Source organism: Clupea harengus, chromosome 18, assembly GCF_900700415.2.
Source record: "Clupea harengus chromosome 18, Ch_v2.0.2, whole genome shotgun sequence".
Taxonomy (NCBI): Eukaryota; Metazoa; Chordata; class Actinopteri; order Clupeiformes; family Clupeidae; genus Clupea; species Clupea harengus.
In genome coordinates, this window is record NC_045169.1 from 9,484,649 (window position 1) to 9,499,596 (window position 14,948).

The 14,948-nt window shown below is 40.0% G+C and overlaps 1 protein-coding gene across 1 annotated transcript; it reads right to left on the reverse strand.

The window, feature by feature from the left end:
* Window positions 1–11,342: 11,342 nt before the first annotated feature.
* On the reverse strand, window positions 11,343–14,734 carry LOC105911381 (gamma-aminobutyric acid receptor-associated protein-like). Its single transcript, XM_012840178.3, has 4 exons — window positions 14,507–14,734; window positions 12,864–12,942; window positions 12,508–12,626; window positions 11,343–12,359 (listed from the first exon to the last, which is right to left on the reverse strand). Exons 1-4 carry the CDS (start codon window positions 14,594–14,596, stop codon window positions 12,279–12,281), a joined length of 369 nt encoding a protein of 122 aa, XP_012695632.1. The 5' UTR covers window positions 14,597–14,734; the 3' UTR covers window positions 11,343–12,278.
* Between the last annotated feature and the right edge of the window lie 214 nt (window positions 14,735–14,948).

Genomic DNA, 14,948 nt, shown 5'->3' on the forward strand with positions numbered 1-14,948 from the left:
TCACGCACTTTTTGGGCTTGGTCTTCCCCCAGGGAGACAAGTGTGTGTTTAAGGTACGTGTCACATCGCGGTTCTCAAGCCGCCTCAGGTAGCTTTGTATTCAGGTCCGCCTGAAAGCTACATTTTGTATCTCCTTAGTTTTTGGCCTTTTGCCTGCACCTGATCTTTTGTGTTTTGGATTATCGCTGCTTGGAGTTACGTTATTTGCAAATAATAAAGAAACCAAGTTTTGAACTGCATCCTGCTATTGGGTCCTCTCTGACACACTTGGCTGAAACGCTGGTTCCCAAATCCAGCGACTCGGGTCCCATCCCCGAGAGCGATCCTGACAATTTCGCGTTCAACAACGATTACAAATAGTATAAGTAAACTAGAATATGCATTTCCTGAAGGAAATAGGCAAAAGGCATGAACTGTCTCAAAATTGAAGGAAAGAAGATTGAAAGGAGGAATAAAGTGAAAGAAGAAAGGAAAGTGAACAAAAGTGGCTATGGATAAATATAGTAAAGAGAGAGTGAGAAGGGGAAAGTTTGAATGAAGGAGAGAAAATGGACAGAAGTAGAGAGATGGAATGTGAAAAAAGAGGAGTTAGAGAGGGATAGAAAAAAAAGTTGATGGAGGTTGGACAGAAAGAGGGAATGAGTTAAAATAGGAAATTGACTGGTTTGGAGGAAGGAGATTTTAGAGTGATCGATGGATGAAGTGGAAGATATAGATATGGCATGCATGGGGGAAGTAAAGTAAATGTGAGGATAGAGGACTAAAGTCAAAGAAAGCTGACAAAAAAAGTTGGAAAAAAAAAGAGTAGGAATTTATGGAAAGAGTAATTAAAAGAAGAAAGTAAAAGAGGAGTGAACAGGAGTGGCTATGGATAATGAGATAAAGAGAGAGTGAAGAAGGAAAGAATTGAAAGGAGAGAAAATGGAGTGTGAGGGAGGATAGAGGACTGTAAAGTCAAGAAGGCTGACAAAAAAGTTGAAAAAGGAGTAGGAATTGATGGACAGAGTAATTGAAAGAAGAGTGAACAGGAGTGGCTACGGATAATGAGATAAAGAGAGAGTGAAGAGGGAAAATATTGAAAGAAGGAGAGAAAATGGAGTGAAGCAGAGAGATGGAGTGTAAGAGAAAGAAGAGTTGAAGAGAGTAGAAAGTAGAGAGAAAGTGAGAGGGATAGAGAGAAAGATAGAGTGAAAAAAAGTAGAGTATGGAAGGTGTCTTAATATTCCTAGTTATACAGTTGAATGGAGAGGGACAAAGAGAAGAGGTGCCTTGGAACCTTGGCGCAGGTGTCAGTGAAGCACAGGTGCAAGCCAGTTTAATGACCCTATTATGATGTCACAATGGCCCAATGTAAGTCAATGGGGACATTTTTATTAGTTTTAATTTAATAGCTTCAAAAGCATAACGTTTAGATAAATGAAAAATACATAGCATAAGTGTCCTATACAAGACGTACGCGACAAAGTTCGAACTTAACAGTTTCTAAGTTAAGCGGTTCGAGCTGAATTAAGCGCAGAAGTTCGGTACAAAGAATAAGAAGAAGAAGTATAAGAAGCCTAGGAATAACAATACAGGGCATTTCATGCACTGTAATAAGAAGCCACCAAATAACAATACAGGGCATTTCATGCACTTTATGTGTGTTAAATATGTATTATCACAAGCATGGCAACATATTATACATCAAATTAAAGCTTATCAACTATATTTGTGCCCTACATCTTCATTTAATTACATTAATGTGCATTCATTTACATCTCATTAAATCATCTTGTCAGCAAATTTTTAGAACTTTTTCAGAAAATCAGAGATAACACGGCATAATGAGATATAATTTCAATGGAAAAAAGTTGCCTCAGTATTCAATGAACATGTTTAGAAAGTTTGGTTTGATTATTATAAACAATTGATTTGACCCGAATTGCAATTTTGAAGAAAACTTTGGATAAACTAAGTCCAGTTGTATAGATCACCCTACAGCTCTACAACACTAGTCCAGGTAGACTTTTGCATCGTATTTTGAAGTCATTTATAAATGACTCTACCTTCCGCAGCTTGTTTCCTGGATCCTCTGTTATTGGGTCCGCAACTTGGAGCATAGCCATGACAGCTTTGAATCTGTCACGACTCATTATCTTCCTGGCCCATAATCCATGGTACAGAGTTTTTGTTGACCAATAACAGTCAAATGAACTGACTTTGACTAGTCCAAAATATATCGAAAGGGCAATCACATCCATAATTTCCTCTGGTGTGGTGTGGGTCCAAAATCAATCAGATTTAGCATAGGTCTGGTGAGTACCGGTGGTAAGTTTCTGAATAGCTTATGCATTTGTATGAGATACAATGCTATTTACCATTTCCATTGTCACCATGTTCAGTCTCATGCACCTCAAAAAACTCAAAAACTGTCTGTGATTCAATGCTCTTGCCCTGAGGAAGTTAACTGTTTTAGATACAACATCAGTAACATGGTTCATTTTTAGCACATACTTACACAACACCTCCTGATGTATAATACACTGTCATATTTGGACAACCATCGGTTATAACTAGGGCTGTCAGCGTTAACGCGTTAATCTATGCGATTAATGCGGCCGCGATTAACGCGATACAATATTTTAACGCAACTTAAAAAAAAAAAAAAATAATAATCATTTTTTTTTTTTTTTTAAATGCCTTTATTTGGATAGGACATGAAGTTATGACAGGAAGCGAGGCGGAGAAGAGGTGGGGAGAGGATTGGGAATTACATCAGGCCAGACTTGGCCTACCATTTTATGGGAGCGATGAGGGACAGCTGGGGCTTGAATAGGCCCCCTTGTTCAAAGTGGGGAATGACAGAAAAAGTTTGAGAACCACTGCGGTAGTTGAAGATGGAGAGAGCTGAGGGATTGTTGGGCGGAAAGTCTCTGTTTAAGAGCCAAAATGACGGAACAATCGACAAAACTAAAGTTGTATGTAGCATTTGTCAAGCTGAATTTAGCTATCACAGAAGCAGCTCGTCTTGAAGTTATCACCTTAATGCAAAGCACCTGACAGAAAGCAGTCCCAGGTTATATGATCGCCAACCCACACTCCATGACTTCTCTAGGAAAATAACTAGACGAGTCCGTGAAAAGGTTGCCATTTGGGTTGCCGGTGACTGTCGGCCCATCAACATAGTTGAGGACAGTGGGCTGATTGAGGTGATTCGAATTGCTTCAGGGGAAATTCTTACGATTTACCGTCGAGGGGCACCATTGTGTTTAAAAAAAAAATACAATAAAACAACAGTGTCTAAAATACACGCTGTATGAAGTGATTACTCGTTAATTTATAAGATTTAGTCTTAAGAAGAAAAAAAACTTTTAATGGCGATTAATTAATTTCAAAATGTGCGATTAATTAGTTTATTTTTTTAATCTATTGACAGCCCTAGTTATAACACCTGCCAGTTTGTCCCATTTCAGTCCCAGCTTGTCCAAGCATGCATTTACCTCCGTGAACAAATCACTCCCCGTCGTTGTCCCTTTCATTGACCGCATTGCTGCCAGCTCCTCCGTAACCTCAAACTGGGCTGTATCTCGGACATCACAGCTCTCGTCCCGCGCTAAGGAGAAAAAGTCAAAATTGTCTGCTTTGTTTTGCAGCTGGAACTTCAGATTTCCTGCGATGTCTTCGACCCTTCTCGATCTCGGGGCGACAGTGGTACAGGGGGTAGATAAGTCGTTTAGTAATCAGAAGGTTGCTAGTTCGATTCACTGTCGAAGCGTCCTTGAGCAAGACTCTGAACCCCTAATTGCTCCTGATGTGCAGTGTGCCATCAGTACTTGTAAGTCGCTTTGGATAAAAACGTCTGCTAAATGATGTAATGTAATGTTCTCTCCCTTGTACGTCGCTTTGGACAAAAGCGTCTGCTAAATGACTAAATGCAAATGCGAATACCAGTGGTTCCAAAAAGTTTGGTCTGTGACAGATCACATCCCTGAAGTTACTGATGATTGTCTTCATTCATCGGGTAATTGTTAAATCATTCATTCATCGGTAAATCGGTTAAAAGATCTCCGCCAGATTCATGAACGCCTGAAAATGTGTTCTTAAGCAGTAGAAGTGTTCTGAGCTGTGCTCCCCCGGAAGAGGTTTCTTAAATTGAAAGCGCGTTCTCGTGCACCTGAATGTGCATACATACACGCCCGACAGCTCCTTATAAGGGCACGTAACCGTTGTGACGTGTGCAGTCGGAATCGACCGAATCCACACGAAGGCAACTCGAAAGCGAGTCATGTCAAAGCGGAAAGCGAGCACCGGTCGAGTAAACGCAGCTCTAACTTCACCGGTGCAGAGGTGGAGGTACTGTTGCAGGATGTAGATGTGTCCATTCTATTCCACAATGGCTATATCAACGCGATGTGTTTATTTATTTATTCACTTACATTTGCAGTGTTCGTGTAGTCCTTTTATTTATTTTAGGACATCACGATGCCTCATAGAATCATGACTATAAATGTGAAACATAATTGTTAATGATACAAATATTGTCATATTTATTATTATTATAATTATTTAAATCCGAGGATGTCTGTAGAGTTGATGTGAACGCAATCACCAGCGATTTCTCACAAATTCAGCCCTTAACACTTCTAACATGGAGCGGCCCAGTGGGGCATCTTGTGTTTTTTTTGAGGAATCGCATTTGAGAAAACGACTGCTATTTCGCGTTCTGAAAGTCTTCTGAAGTTCAGATCAAATCCCAGATGAGAGAACTTTCATGAATGCCAAATTTGTTCATAAATCCACCGGAAGTGGAGTTCAGAAGAAATTCCTTCTTAAATTGTTCTCAACTGCGTTCGAGAATGAGGCCCAATGTTTTGATCATGGGTGCGGATGCTGAACCAATAAATTGAAGCTCCTCTACAATCTCATCTATACACCTACTAGGCACATTGAAGTTGCATTATAATTTAAGTAATAAGGATCCAAGCTGATCAACAATGACTTTAACCAAATCTTCACCCTCACTGATGAGCGTTTCATCAGAAGTAACTTTCATCTACCAGCCAACTACCATCCTCTGTTCACTTGAATATGTCTGAAATACAGTATGTTTAAAATTGTCAAGGCTGTGAGGAAAGTGCTTCCTACTTTTATGTGAAGCAAAAGTTGAATATATATTAGTACTGTAGTCACAACGTTTGAAAACACAATGAACAGTTTCGTACTGTTTCAGAAGAGCTCCTAGGTGTTCAAAATATTGCCTCTCAGTGTGAAAACTATGTGAATACAAGACATGAAAATGAAACGATTTGCCATAACTCCTCAATTTGAGTATGATCTCTACACAAATGTGTACGAAAGTGCCCCCCAACTTTTAAATAAACAAGCTAGCGTATTAGCATATGCCAACTGTTAGTCCGTTAAATTGTATGTGACAGTCAGTAATCGTCAGTTATAAGGTGTACGTATTGTTGTATGTATGTATGATGTACTGATGTTCATATATAAATGTTATGTCTCTTGTAGTTTCACCCTATTTCCAGTCATTAAAAATGAGTTGAATTAAGCACCTCTTCAGCGTAGTGATTGGAGGAGAAGTTATCTATCTGCCAACTTGTGCAAGGCGTATAGGGGCGACAGAATAGATAACATACTCTTCTGTTAGCTAACCGAGGATAGGATAATCCCGAAGGGGATCAACAAAGTGCTACCTTTCTCACCTCGTCTCCAGAGGAGAGGGAAGAAATTACCTCCCCTGAGGAAAAAGTGGCCATGTCTGAAGAGGTCAAGGTAGGCTTACCTGAGGGGCAAGAGGCTGCTGCCATCACAGGAACCATGTATTTAAAGTCTGTCTCAAGAGCTTCTTCCTCAGAGGCCACATCTGAGGATTTGGGAAATGACAAAGAACTTGCACTTCTACTAGTACTTAACTTGCACTTTCAGCAGTTACATTCCTGCACTTTTTTTTCTATTTCTTTATGTAAAATAGTATCAAATACACTAGGTCTCTATTGCTCGTAGCTTGACTGTTCTCTCCCTTGTATGTCGCTTTGGACAAAAGCGTCTGCTAAATGACTAAATGTAAATGACAAAGACAGCATGGATGAGAGCTCTGTTGGTGTGGAATCGATCTTAAATGACCCCCTTATCCCACTAGATGTGAGAATCTTTCATCTGGGTGAAGCATTTTTAATTTGAAAGACTTTAATGTACTCTATTGTGTTTATTTTGTGACAAACATGCCCAGCTAAATTTCAATCTTGTTACTGTGATCTTCCAATTGGTACCACATTATATATACAGTACATACATCTTTAAGGATGATTACAGCCTTGACATCCAGTGTCTTGATGTTAGGCTCCCTACATATATGATCTCCTTTTGGTCATCATGAAGGACTGGTGTGTGTGTGTATGTGTGTGTGTATGCATGTGTGTTTGTGATTATTCAAGTTGATTTATATGGAGCACATAAGGATGGTAACTTTCACAAAAAAACTCAGCTGTTTAGAATGTGTTACTGACCTGTTGATCATTCAGTGTGTTGACCTGGAGAGGTTATCGATCTGATGACAGTGATGGTGAATAGGTGGAGAATTCCTTTGCCAAAGTGAGTGCCGAGATGTCGTCACTGGGTTGTAAAGCTCAACAACAAATAACAACCTCAGTATTATAGATGAATATGTACTCACTTTTTCTTTATTTGACATACAAGAGGCCATTTATTTTAGTCAGTATCAATGATATCAATGATATCATATTCGTCATATGAAATTGGCAGGGACCAGATAGGATATGAGAGAGTTATTTGTATAACGTCATTCATAGCGAGAGTAAGGGAGTTAAGGATAAATTAATCTACTCCATGAGGACAGTAGTTCCAAAGTCAACTGTGATCTACAAAACTGTTTACGCTTTATTTAAAAAATCTGCTGCAATACCATTACTGTATATCCACATCCTTTTCCCACTACATCTTTCAAAATGTAACATTAAAGAAAGATAATTTTTAAAAACATAATACAAAAAGGTCATATAATTTGAAGTTTGATCATTTCATTAAAAAGACAGACACTATTTTTCTGGGTGGTCAGAGGCAGAGATATTGCCGACAACTTCTGATAAGGCAGCTTCCACTGCAGCAGCAGGAACCACCAGCATCGCCATGCTGCTTCTGGCTGGCAAGGCTGAGGTATGCCCTCCCCAATCACACCAGCCTCGCCATGCTGCTTCTGGCTGGCAAAGGCTGAGGTATGCCCTCCCTAATCATATAAACTCCTAAAAAAAAGTTCGGAAACGTTATTTTGGTTGATTATTCCTCCCCTTAAATATCGTTGGAAAGCCTGATTAGTCACCTTTACAACGAGGTACAACTTGTAAGGATCGTGCATTCATGGAATGAGCAACACAGCTAACCGTGTGGGTAGCGGCCCAAAAAAACGTGCCAAAATCCCCTGCAATATTCTTCTGTGTATTATTAAAGGGGAGGAATAATCGACCAAAATAACGTTTCCAAACTTTTTTTGAGGAGTTTACATTACAGAGATACATGTCACAGACCCTATACACATCAAGTTCAGATGTATTGTTTTTTTCACGAGTGTTGGACCACTCTTAAGAGAAAAAGAATAAATTGTGCCTGTCCGTACAACTATCCATATTATATGCTTATATGGCCAGACTAAACCATCACCTCTTTGGTAGGAAGCTCTGGATCTTGCTCTGAGCCACGGCTTATGGCACCATGCCTTCATTCTGAAGAGCTTTGATGGAAAAGTACCATCTGATTGGGTGAAAAAGTAAGAACACTTCCACAACTTAATAAAAATGATAGAAACACAATCAACCGATAGGACTTTACTGTATGTTATCTGTGACCATGCTGGTACCTGTCAGTTTTTGATTATATGACAAATTATGTATTGTATCGTTTATGATTCTTTTTTTAGATTCATTGATAGCCTTGATAATCAGGATCCCCTAAAGACTTATTATCAGGTCCGGTTCGGGGACATGACATCGCTTCAGTTGCCTCTGTGAGTGTCTATATTCACACTTTTCATGTATGTAATGAGATTCAGGCTTTGTCACTGTTCAGTTTGACTGAGGTTTTGGTGTATGGATTCTTGTAGGCGTGTGGTGATGAGAGCTGGGGTGACTGGCGTCTCCATCTTGCCATAGTTTTAGTGCACTCTGTCTGGTTTGGTTGTTGCCAGGAGACTGTAGTGAAGATGGGAGAAACCTTGGGTATGAACCTACATAACAAATCAAGTCTACAGCATTGATCTCGAAAAATGCTAGAATTGCAATAACATTTGTTGTATTCCATTGCCTCCCCCCACCCCCCACCCCCAACCCCACAGCATCTAAGGGACTGGCACATGCAGCCCACTTCTGTCAGATGGTGCTAGAGTTGGAACCTGAGCACATCAGTAAGACTTCTCTGACTGATCTGGTGGTCACAAAGTGGATGGGGGTCCTGGGCAAGTTACAGGTCGCACAGGACCCGGGATTACTTCTACCAGGATGTGAAGCAGAACTCCCTCTGGTGGACAATATGTTCACTATTCAGAAGGATAAACCTGCTTCTCCAGGTGATGCAGGACACTTTGGCCAGATGCACCCACACCTCACTAGAGAGGTCAGAGTTTCCTTTGCTGAACTTGGCCATCAGTCTGTTAGTGAGGAAAGGACTGAACCTTTCTCTATGGATGAACACAACCAGCTACTTTAACTTGTCCCCCCAATTTTTTATCCAGAGATGAGAGAGCAGGTACATTCTGTGAAACATGACAGCCCACACCAGCCACTGCTTGAAGGGGAGGACTATGCAAATACTCCTACTGAGACCAGGCAGACATCTTCCAAGAAGGTTTGCATCTACAACAGTATATAGAGGAAAGGGGATTTTTTAAGCTTGCATCATGGGTTTGTCTCTAAATGTTGGTGTGAAGTCACTGAAATATTTTTGGGGGTGTTTCAGAAATCTTGGTTGAGATGTTTTGGATGCTTTGGACGTAAGGAGATGAAGTAGGTCTATCTTCCAAACATCTGAGCAGGTAAGGTTGTTGCTTTTAATGATGAATAGAGTCTTCTGAAGATATTCCTTTGGTGCTGAAATATCATTTTAGAGAACTTAACAGTTTGTTTACTTCTTTCTCTGTCTTCAGGTTGTTCCAAAGTTGGAGAACAGGATGACTATATGAAAGTCATATAAATTGACTTTCAGTTTTTGAAACAAATACAAATAAACATTTTATTGCATGAATGAACAATTTCTTGTTTTTTTGTATAAAACAAAAATCAGTAGGATGCTGGAAACACTGAAAAGGGGAAAACAACTGTCTTTGTGGTGGAGTTCTGTTACTAGAGTTGAGTGTGTGCTCTTTCTGCCATGTCACTGCCTGGCTCTTTGGCGTTGCAGTCATGGTGCAGGTCTATTACCGTGGACATCTGCGATTGAGACCTTGGGACCTTAGACTTGTAGGACTTAGGTTTTGCTTATATCTTAAGTGTTGACTTTTAATAGTTACGCAAGATCATGACATATTTCAGTATCTTTGGCAATATTGTAGTATTATTTATCATTTTGTGCTTCTCTATCTAAACCTGCCTAAGGCTGTCATGCTAAACTGATGTCTCTGTCTTTGCAAGCAGAAATGTGTTTTCTTTGATATGAAGACTGCAGACATTTTCATGAATATCTTATGAGTAACCACTAGAGGACATCAAAGGGCAACAACCATGTACACAGCCAACGTAACATAGAGACAAACACCGCCCCATTCATAAATGGCAGCTTGAAGGATTGCATACCATTGTTCTGGGCTGTGGTCAGATAGACTTTTTTGCTAAGGGTTCCTAACTGAGTAAAATGACCTGGAAGTATCTAAGTGGCAGCCATGATAACAGCTGGTTGAATTCACTAAATGCTAAGAAAAGGTGCCTCAGCGCCTCCTTTCGTATCTCCTTTAGCATTGGGTACACTGGAGCATTCTTTACGAAAGGGAATTTGTACGAAAGGAATTCCTTGCGGCAGCAATATTTAAAGACTGCTGTTGCATAATTAGGTAGCCAAAGTGTAAGAGCAGTCAGATTCTCTTACTTGCCTTCTCCTTGTCTCATGACATTTTCCACCGAGGTCAAAGAAATGTTGTTGGGAAAGGACTTTTCTTTTTTTTTGACTATGCGACAGCAGCCGTGGTATCTCAGTGGTTCTCAACTGGTCTCAATGGTTCTCAACTGGTCTAACATTTCCCTTGGCCTTTAAGTTGCGACCCAAATTTGATCAATATAAATAAACACATTTCATAGAATTCTCTCTGAGAGCTCCATTTCCCTTTGTGATTGAGAACCGTGAGAACCGAACTGAGCTTTTTTTTTAGCTTGTGTGCTACCATGGGTCTATATTCTCTGAAGAAACAAATACAAAAACTTGAGGCAAATTGGACTTGCTTTGACAGCTTGAAATACAATGAAATTTTGTGCTTATCTTCGTGAGTTCCAAATGTAAATATTGTTTCGTCTAGATGAACTGGTAAAAGTATGTTTCTGTCTACACTTAAATCTTTCATCTATCAAAAATGTCAGACAACTTCAGTTTTTTTGGGATAACCACTTACAAAAACATGTGAGGGTTTATCAGATGTCTCAAGACAAGCAATGTTCCAGTTCAGCATTGATGTGTCTCTGAGTTACTAGGTCAGACAGCAGTGTGGCACCCATGATAAGAAAAGGCCACGAGGAACACAAGCTAGAAAACAGGCTATTTGGGGGTCATATGACTGTAGTGAGGCAGATACTAACTTTTACAAAGAGATTTTGTTCTGTCCAGCCTGGCTGGTTATGTATGCCATGCATTTGACCTACTAGTAGGGATTTACAGAGTCGAATTACAGTGTTGAGAACATAAAGGACAAAACTACTAGCCCAGCTTCTGCTTAATGTAAGTGATCTGAAATTGGACCATTGGCCTTCCTGAGTGTCCTGAATGTTTATATAGTACAAAGCCCTCTGTTATGAACAAAATGACACATCAAGGACAATTCCACTTCATAGTATTCACCATGTTGCTGCCTGGAGGTTGTTGTCTTAATCTGTGTAACAAGACAAACTGTCTACTTGTGTAGAGCACCAGTTTGATGGTGTCTTGTTCTTCTGGTCACCACTGAAACGCCTCACTCTTGAGCATTGTGTGTGTCAGTGCCGTTTCATTCTCAGATCTCCATGGTGTTACAGCTTATTGTCTATATTACGTATAATCACTATAATCTTCAACCTGTACATACTTTATCCACCTTTGGGGGGAATCCAGGTGGTTGGTTTATAAGAACCATTGGCACTACAGAGTATGTTTTCTTTAGAAGGTTTTTTACTGATATTCACTGTTTATTTTGGTCCAGTATACGTTTAAGAAAGAGACAGCATGCAGGGTATTTTTTTTGTGTCTAGTTTATATTGTAATGAATGGAAGGTACCAGTAACGCAGCTGTATACCGAGTTCAAATAAAATAAAATAAAAAACACAAAAACCTAAATTAAAAATCAAACCAATTTAAAAAAATGAAAAGCATAAATCAATCTAGCCATGTAGTTTACCAAAACTCTTCAGCTAAAATATCCACTAAGATACAATATTTAACAATTATATTAAATCATGATAACATTGCAGAGCAGAAACAGAAGATCAATGACTGCTTAGTCTGAATTTTACCCTCCTTCCACGTCTACCCAAGGGGAAGAAATTGTAACGCCATGAAAAGCTTGTCTAGTGGGGAGCTAAATCAATTGAATTTAAATTGTCATCAGATAACCTTAGTCAAACAACTCTACATGCCTGTTAAAAGTTGTTGACAATGAAACTAGTGCAAAGTACACAACCCTAAATTTGTGTTTCCCCAACTAATTTTCTTCCATATTTTTGTTTGACGTCTTTCACATATTGCTCATACAGCATTATCCACATGAACATACTGAGTGACTTACACGGAGTCAGCGCAGCTCTCCATGGTATTTCACCCTCCAGATTGTTCATAATTATAACTCACACTGGCCAGTGGTGTGGAGGGATAACACTCAGACTAAAAGCAGAGTGAACTGAAAAGGAGCGTGAGAGAAGTACAGAGAGATGAGAGCATCGGGAGGACCACAAAAGTGCACCAGGTGTCTTTTGCTCAAGGAACTCTAGGCTGCCGATCTGGGTTTATAATATAATTTGACCTTGAGGACAGGAAAAGGGTGAGGGAAGGAGTGAGAGATGGAGGAAGAGGACAAAGAAGGAGATTGGGGTGGGGGAGGGGGGTGTTAAATTTCCCTTTGGCTTTCTCCGTAGACGCTTTCATCGCTGTAAGCAATGTAGAGGAAGAAGTCCTCCTCGTGGTGCTCCTAAAAGAGAGATAGGGAAACAGAGAGAGTGAAACCAACCGCAACTACCTGGAATATGTACCGAGCATTTTTGATTCTGGTAAGATGTCTATGTGAAACTCTTCTGTCAGCTGCAACAGTGACAGTGAAGAGGAAGACTAGGCAGTACCTGATACAGCAGGCCCATGGTTGCTGAGGTGGGGGGAATGACGTTGTTTACGAAGAAGAAAAGAGCATCCTCAGCTCTCAGGTGAATTCTTTTCCGGATGAGGAAGTAGAACTGGCCCACTACACAGAGAAAGAGAGACGAGACAGCGAGAGAGAGCGAGAGCGAGAGAGAGATTTAACTGCTTTAGTTAATCAAGTCCAATCAATATCTCAAGGGAGTGTGTATGTTTTGACACAAGTTATTTTCTATCTCTTTTTCTCGTGTGGCTTCCTTCAAACATTATTCAAATGACAAGCAGTGTACAATATTGGGATCCACTGATGAAGTGGCTGAGATACAGGACAACTGCTGCTCACCTGTGAGGTCAGAGGGTACAAGGTACTTCTTCTTGTCCAAATCTCCTATCCTGGCCTTTGGAGCCTTTTCCACAATGACCTGCCATGTGGAAAATGAAACAGTCAATGGACAAACCCTTAAAATAAGGCATTCATTAACCATTATAACACCCCGTATCTATGAATAATTACTACTTCTACTGCAGTACTTAGTGTTATATATGTTTGGAATCTCCCCTTGTAAATAAAATGATGCATGAGACGTCAGAGAAGCTTATGGGAAACCTGATACTTCGTTGAGATCATAGCACACCCACGTTTTCCTAAAGAGGGTTCACGTAGGGGGAGAAAATGGGGATCTGAGATCTCATGTATTTTCAGCACAAGCTGTGTGCTTTAGATAAAGGGCATTGTCACCAGGAAACCATATCTGTTTGTAATACTTCCAAAGTGCTTCTTGCATGCACGTTAGTGACTAATATTTCCTTAATAAATTAACTGTACAAATTCAATTTGGGTCAAGCGAGAGTCCATTTATGACAGCAGGCTTGGGTGGCATTTTACCACATTTACCACAAGAAAAAACAGGAGTTGAAACAAGCTTTCCTTGCTTGGCTTGGTAACCCAGTACACACAAAATATCTAGGAGGGGGGAAGGGCTGACTTGAAACCAAACCTGTACAAATGAACGGGGGGCTAGTGTATTGACAAAAGACACACAAAAAAACGTAACGGTTAGACATTGAACCTGGCTGGAACCTTTTCTAGCATGTCTAGCTGGAAAAGCAGCAACAGCAAAGTGCCATCTTCGACATTTGTTTGAGGAAATTAGCATTTTTTGGGGCTTTAAGCGTTCAAGCATTTTACATACTCTACAGTATTATGTTGGCAAAGCGCACCACACAAGTGTTAAAAAAGTAAACACAGTAAAAAAAAAAGTGCAACAACTGCTTGTGCGTTAAATATAAAGCTGAAATCAATAGGAAAACCGTGATAAACTAGACGTAAACAAGTCCAGGGTTCTATTTTTGGCCAGCTAACGTTACTGTTCCTTGAAGGCCACTAGGATAATAGGTATGAGGATAATATGAGGCAATGGCGCAAACTGATCCTGGATGACGAAATGCCACACGCAGAAAAACACCGTTTTGTCGGAGAAGACATTTAAAATAGGGAGTGCAATCCGCGAATATTCGACGGACAATTAGATTTCCAGTAGAGGTTTGTTTTGCGTACTGGGAACAGGCCTGGAAGCTCACCTTAATTTCATGTAACGTCAACGTGAGTATGCTAGATAGATTACATATTTAGTTGTGTTAACGGGACACAGTTAATAAAAACTAAGTTTATAGCTCCCGATTTTGTAGGTGAGTATTCTGCTGAACCTTATTAAAATAAATTAAAGCACTGTCAAGTTGACTTCTAAGGGTCATTCTTCGGAAGCTAGCTAACGCACTAGCCACCTAGCTAGCAATGTTATCAACACAATATGATTCAATTCTATTAGTGATGAAAACGTTCATGTAGACTTAAATGGTGTGTATGTGCATGATAATTATTCTATCTGATACGGAGCCATTTTTATAAAAAAGATGGATAGCAGGTTGCTAGGTTGTTGGAGAAATGAAAGCTAGCTTTTGAGCTAGCTAGCTAACGCTACTTACAGGAACCCTGTCAGGATACTTCTTCCTGATTTTCTCCCCCTCTGACCGTCTCTTCTCAAATGGATGCTCTTCTTTGTACTGAAACTTCATTGTTAAATTATTTTCTATCTTTCTATCCAAAAATGTCAATTGTCTTCACGCGAAGAACAGATGTAGGCAGCCAGCGATTCCAACTGGCTTACTTTGCTAGCTGGCTGTTGAGCTTTGATGTTTTCTTGGTGCGTCTGTGGCGGATGGATACAATAACAAACTACGTAAACTGCGCAAATCAGCCTATTCACAAATATCACGTACGTTGACTTCTGTGCACATTGCCATATTGAACGGAGAATTCTCCGTTCCTGTAATTGCTGATGTTAATTCCCTTCCTGCTAAATTTAACTGAAACAACAGCTAATCTCGCAGGAAGCATACAACACACTTTTTCTGTGTCAAAATCGAA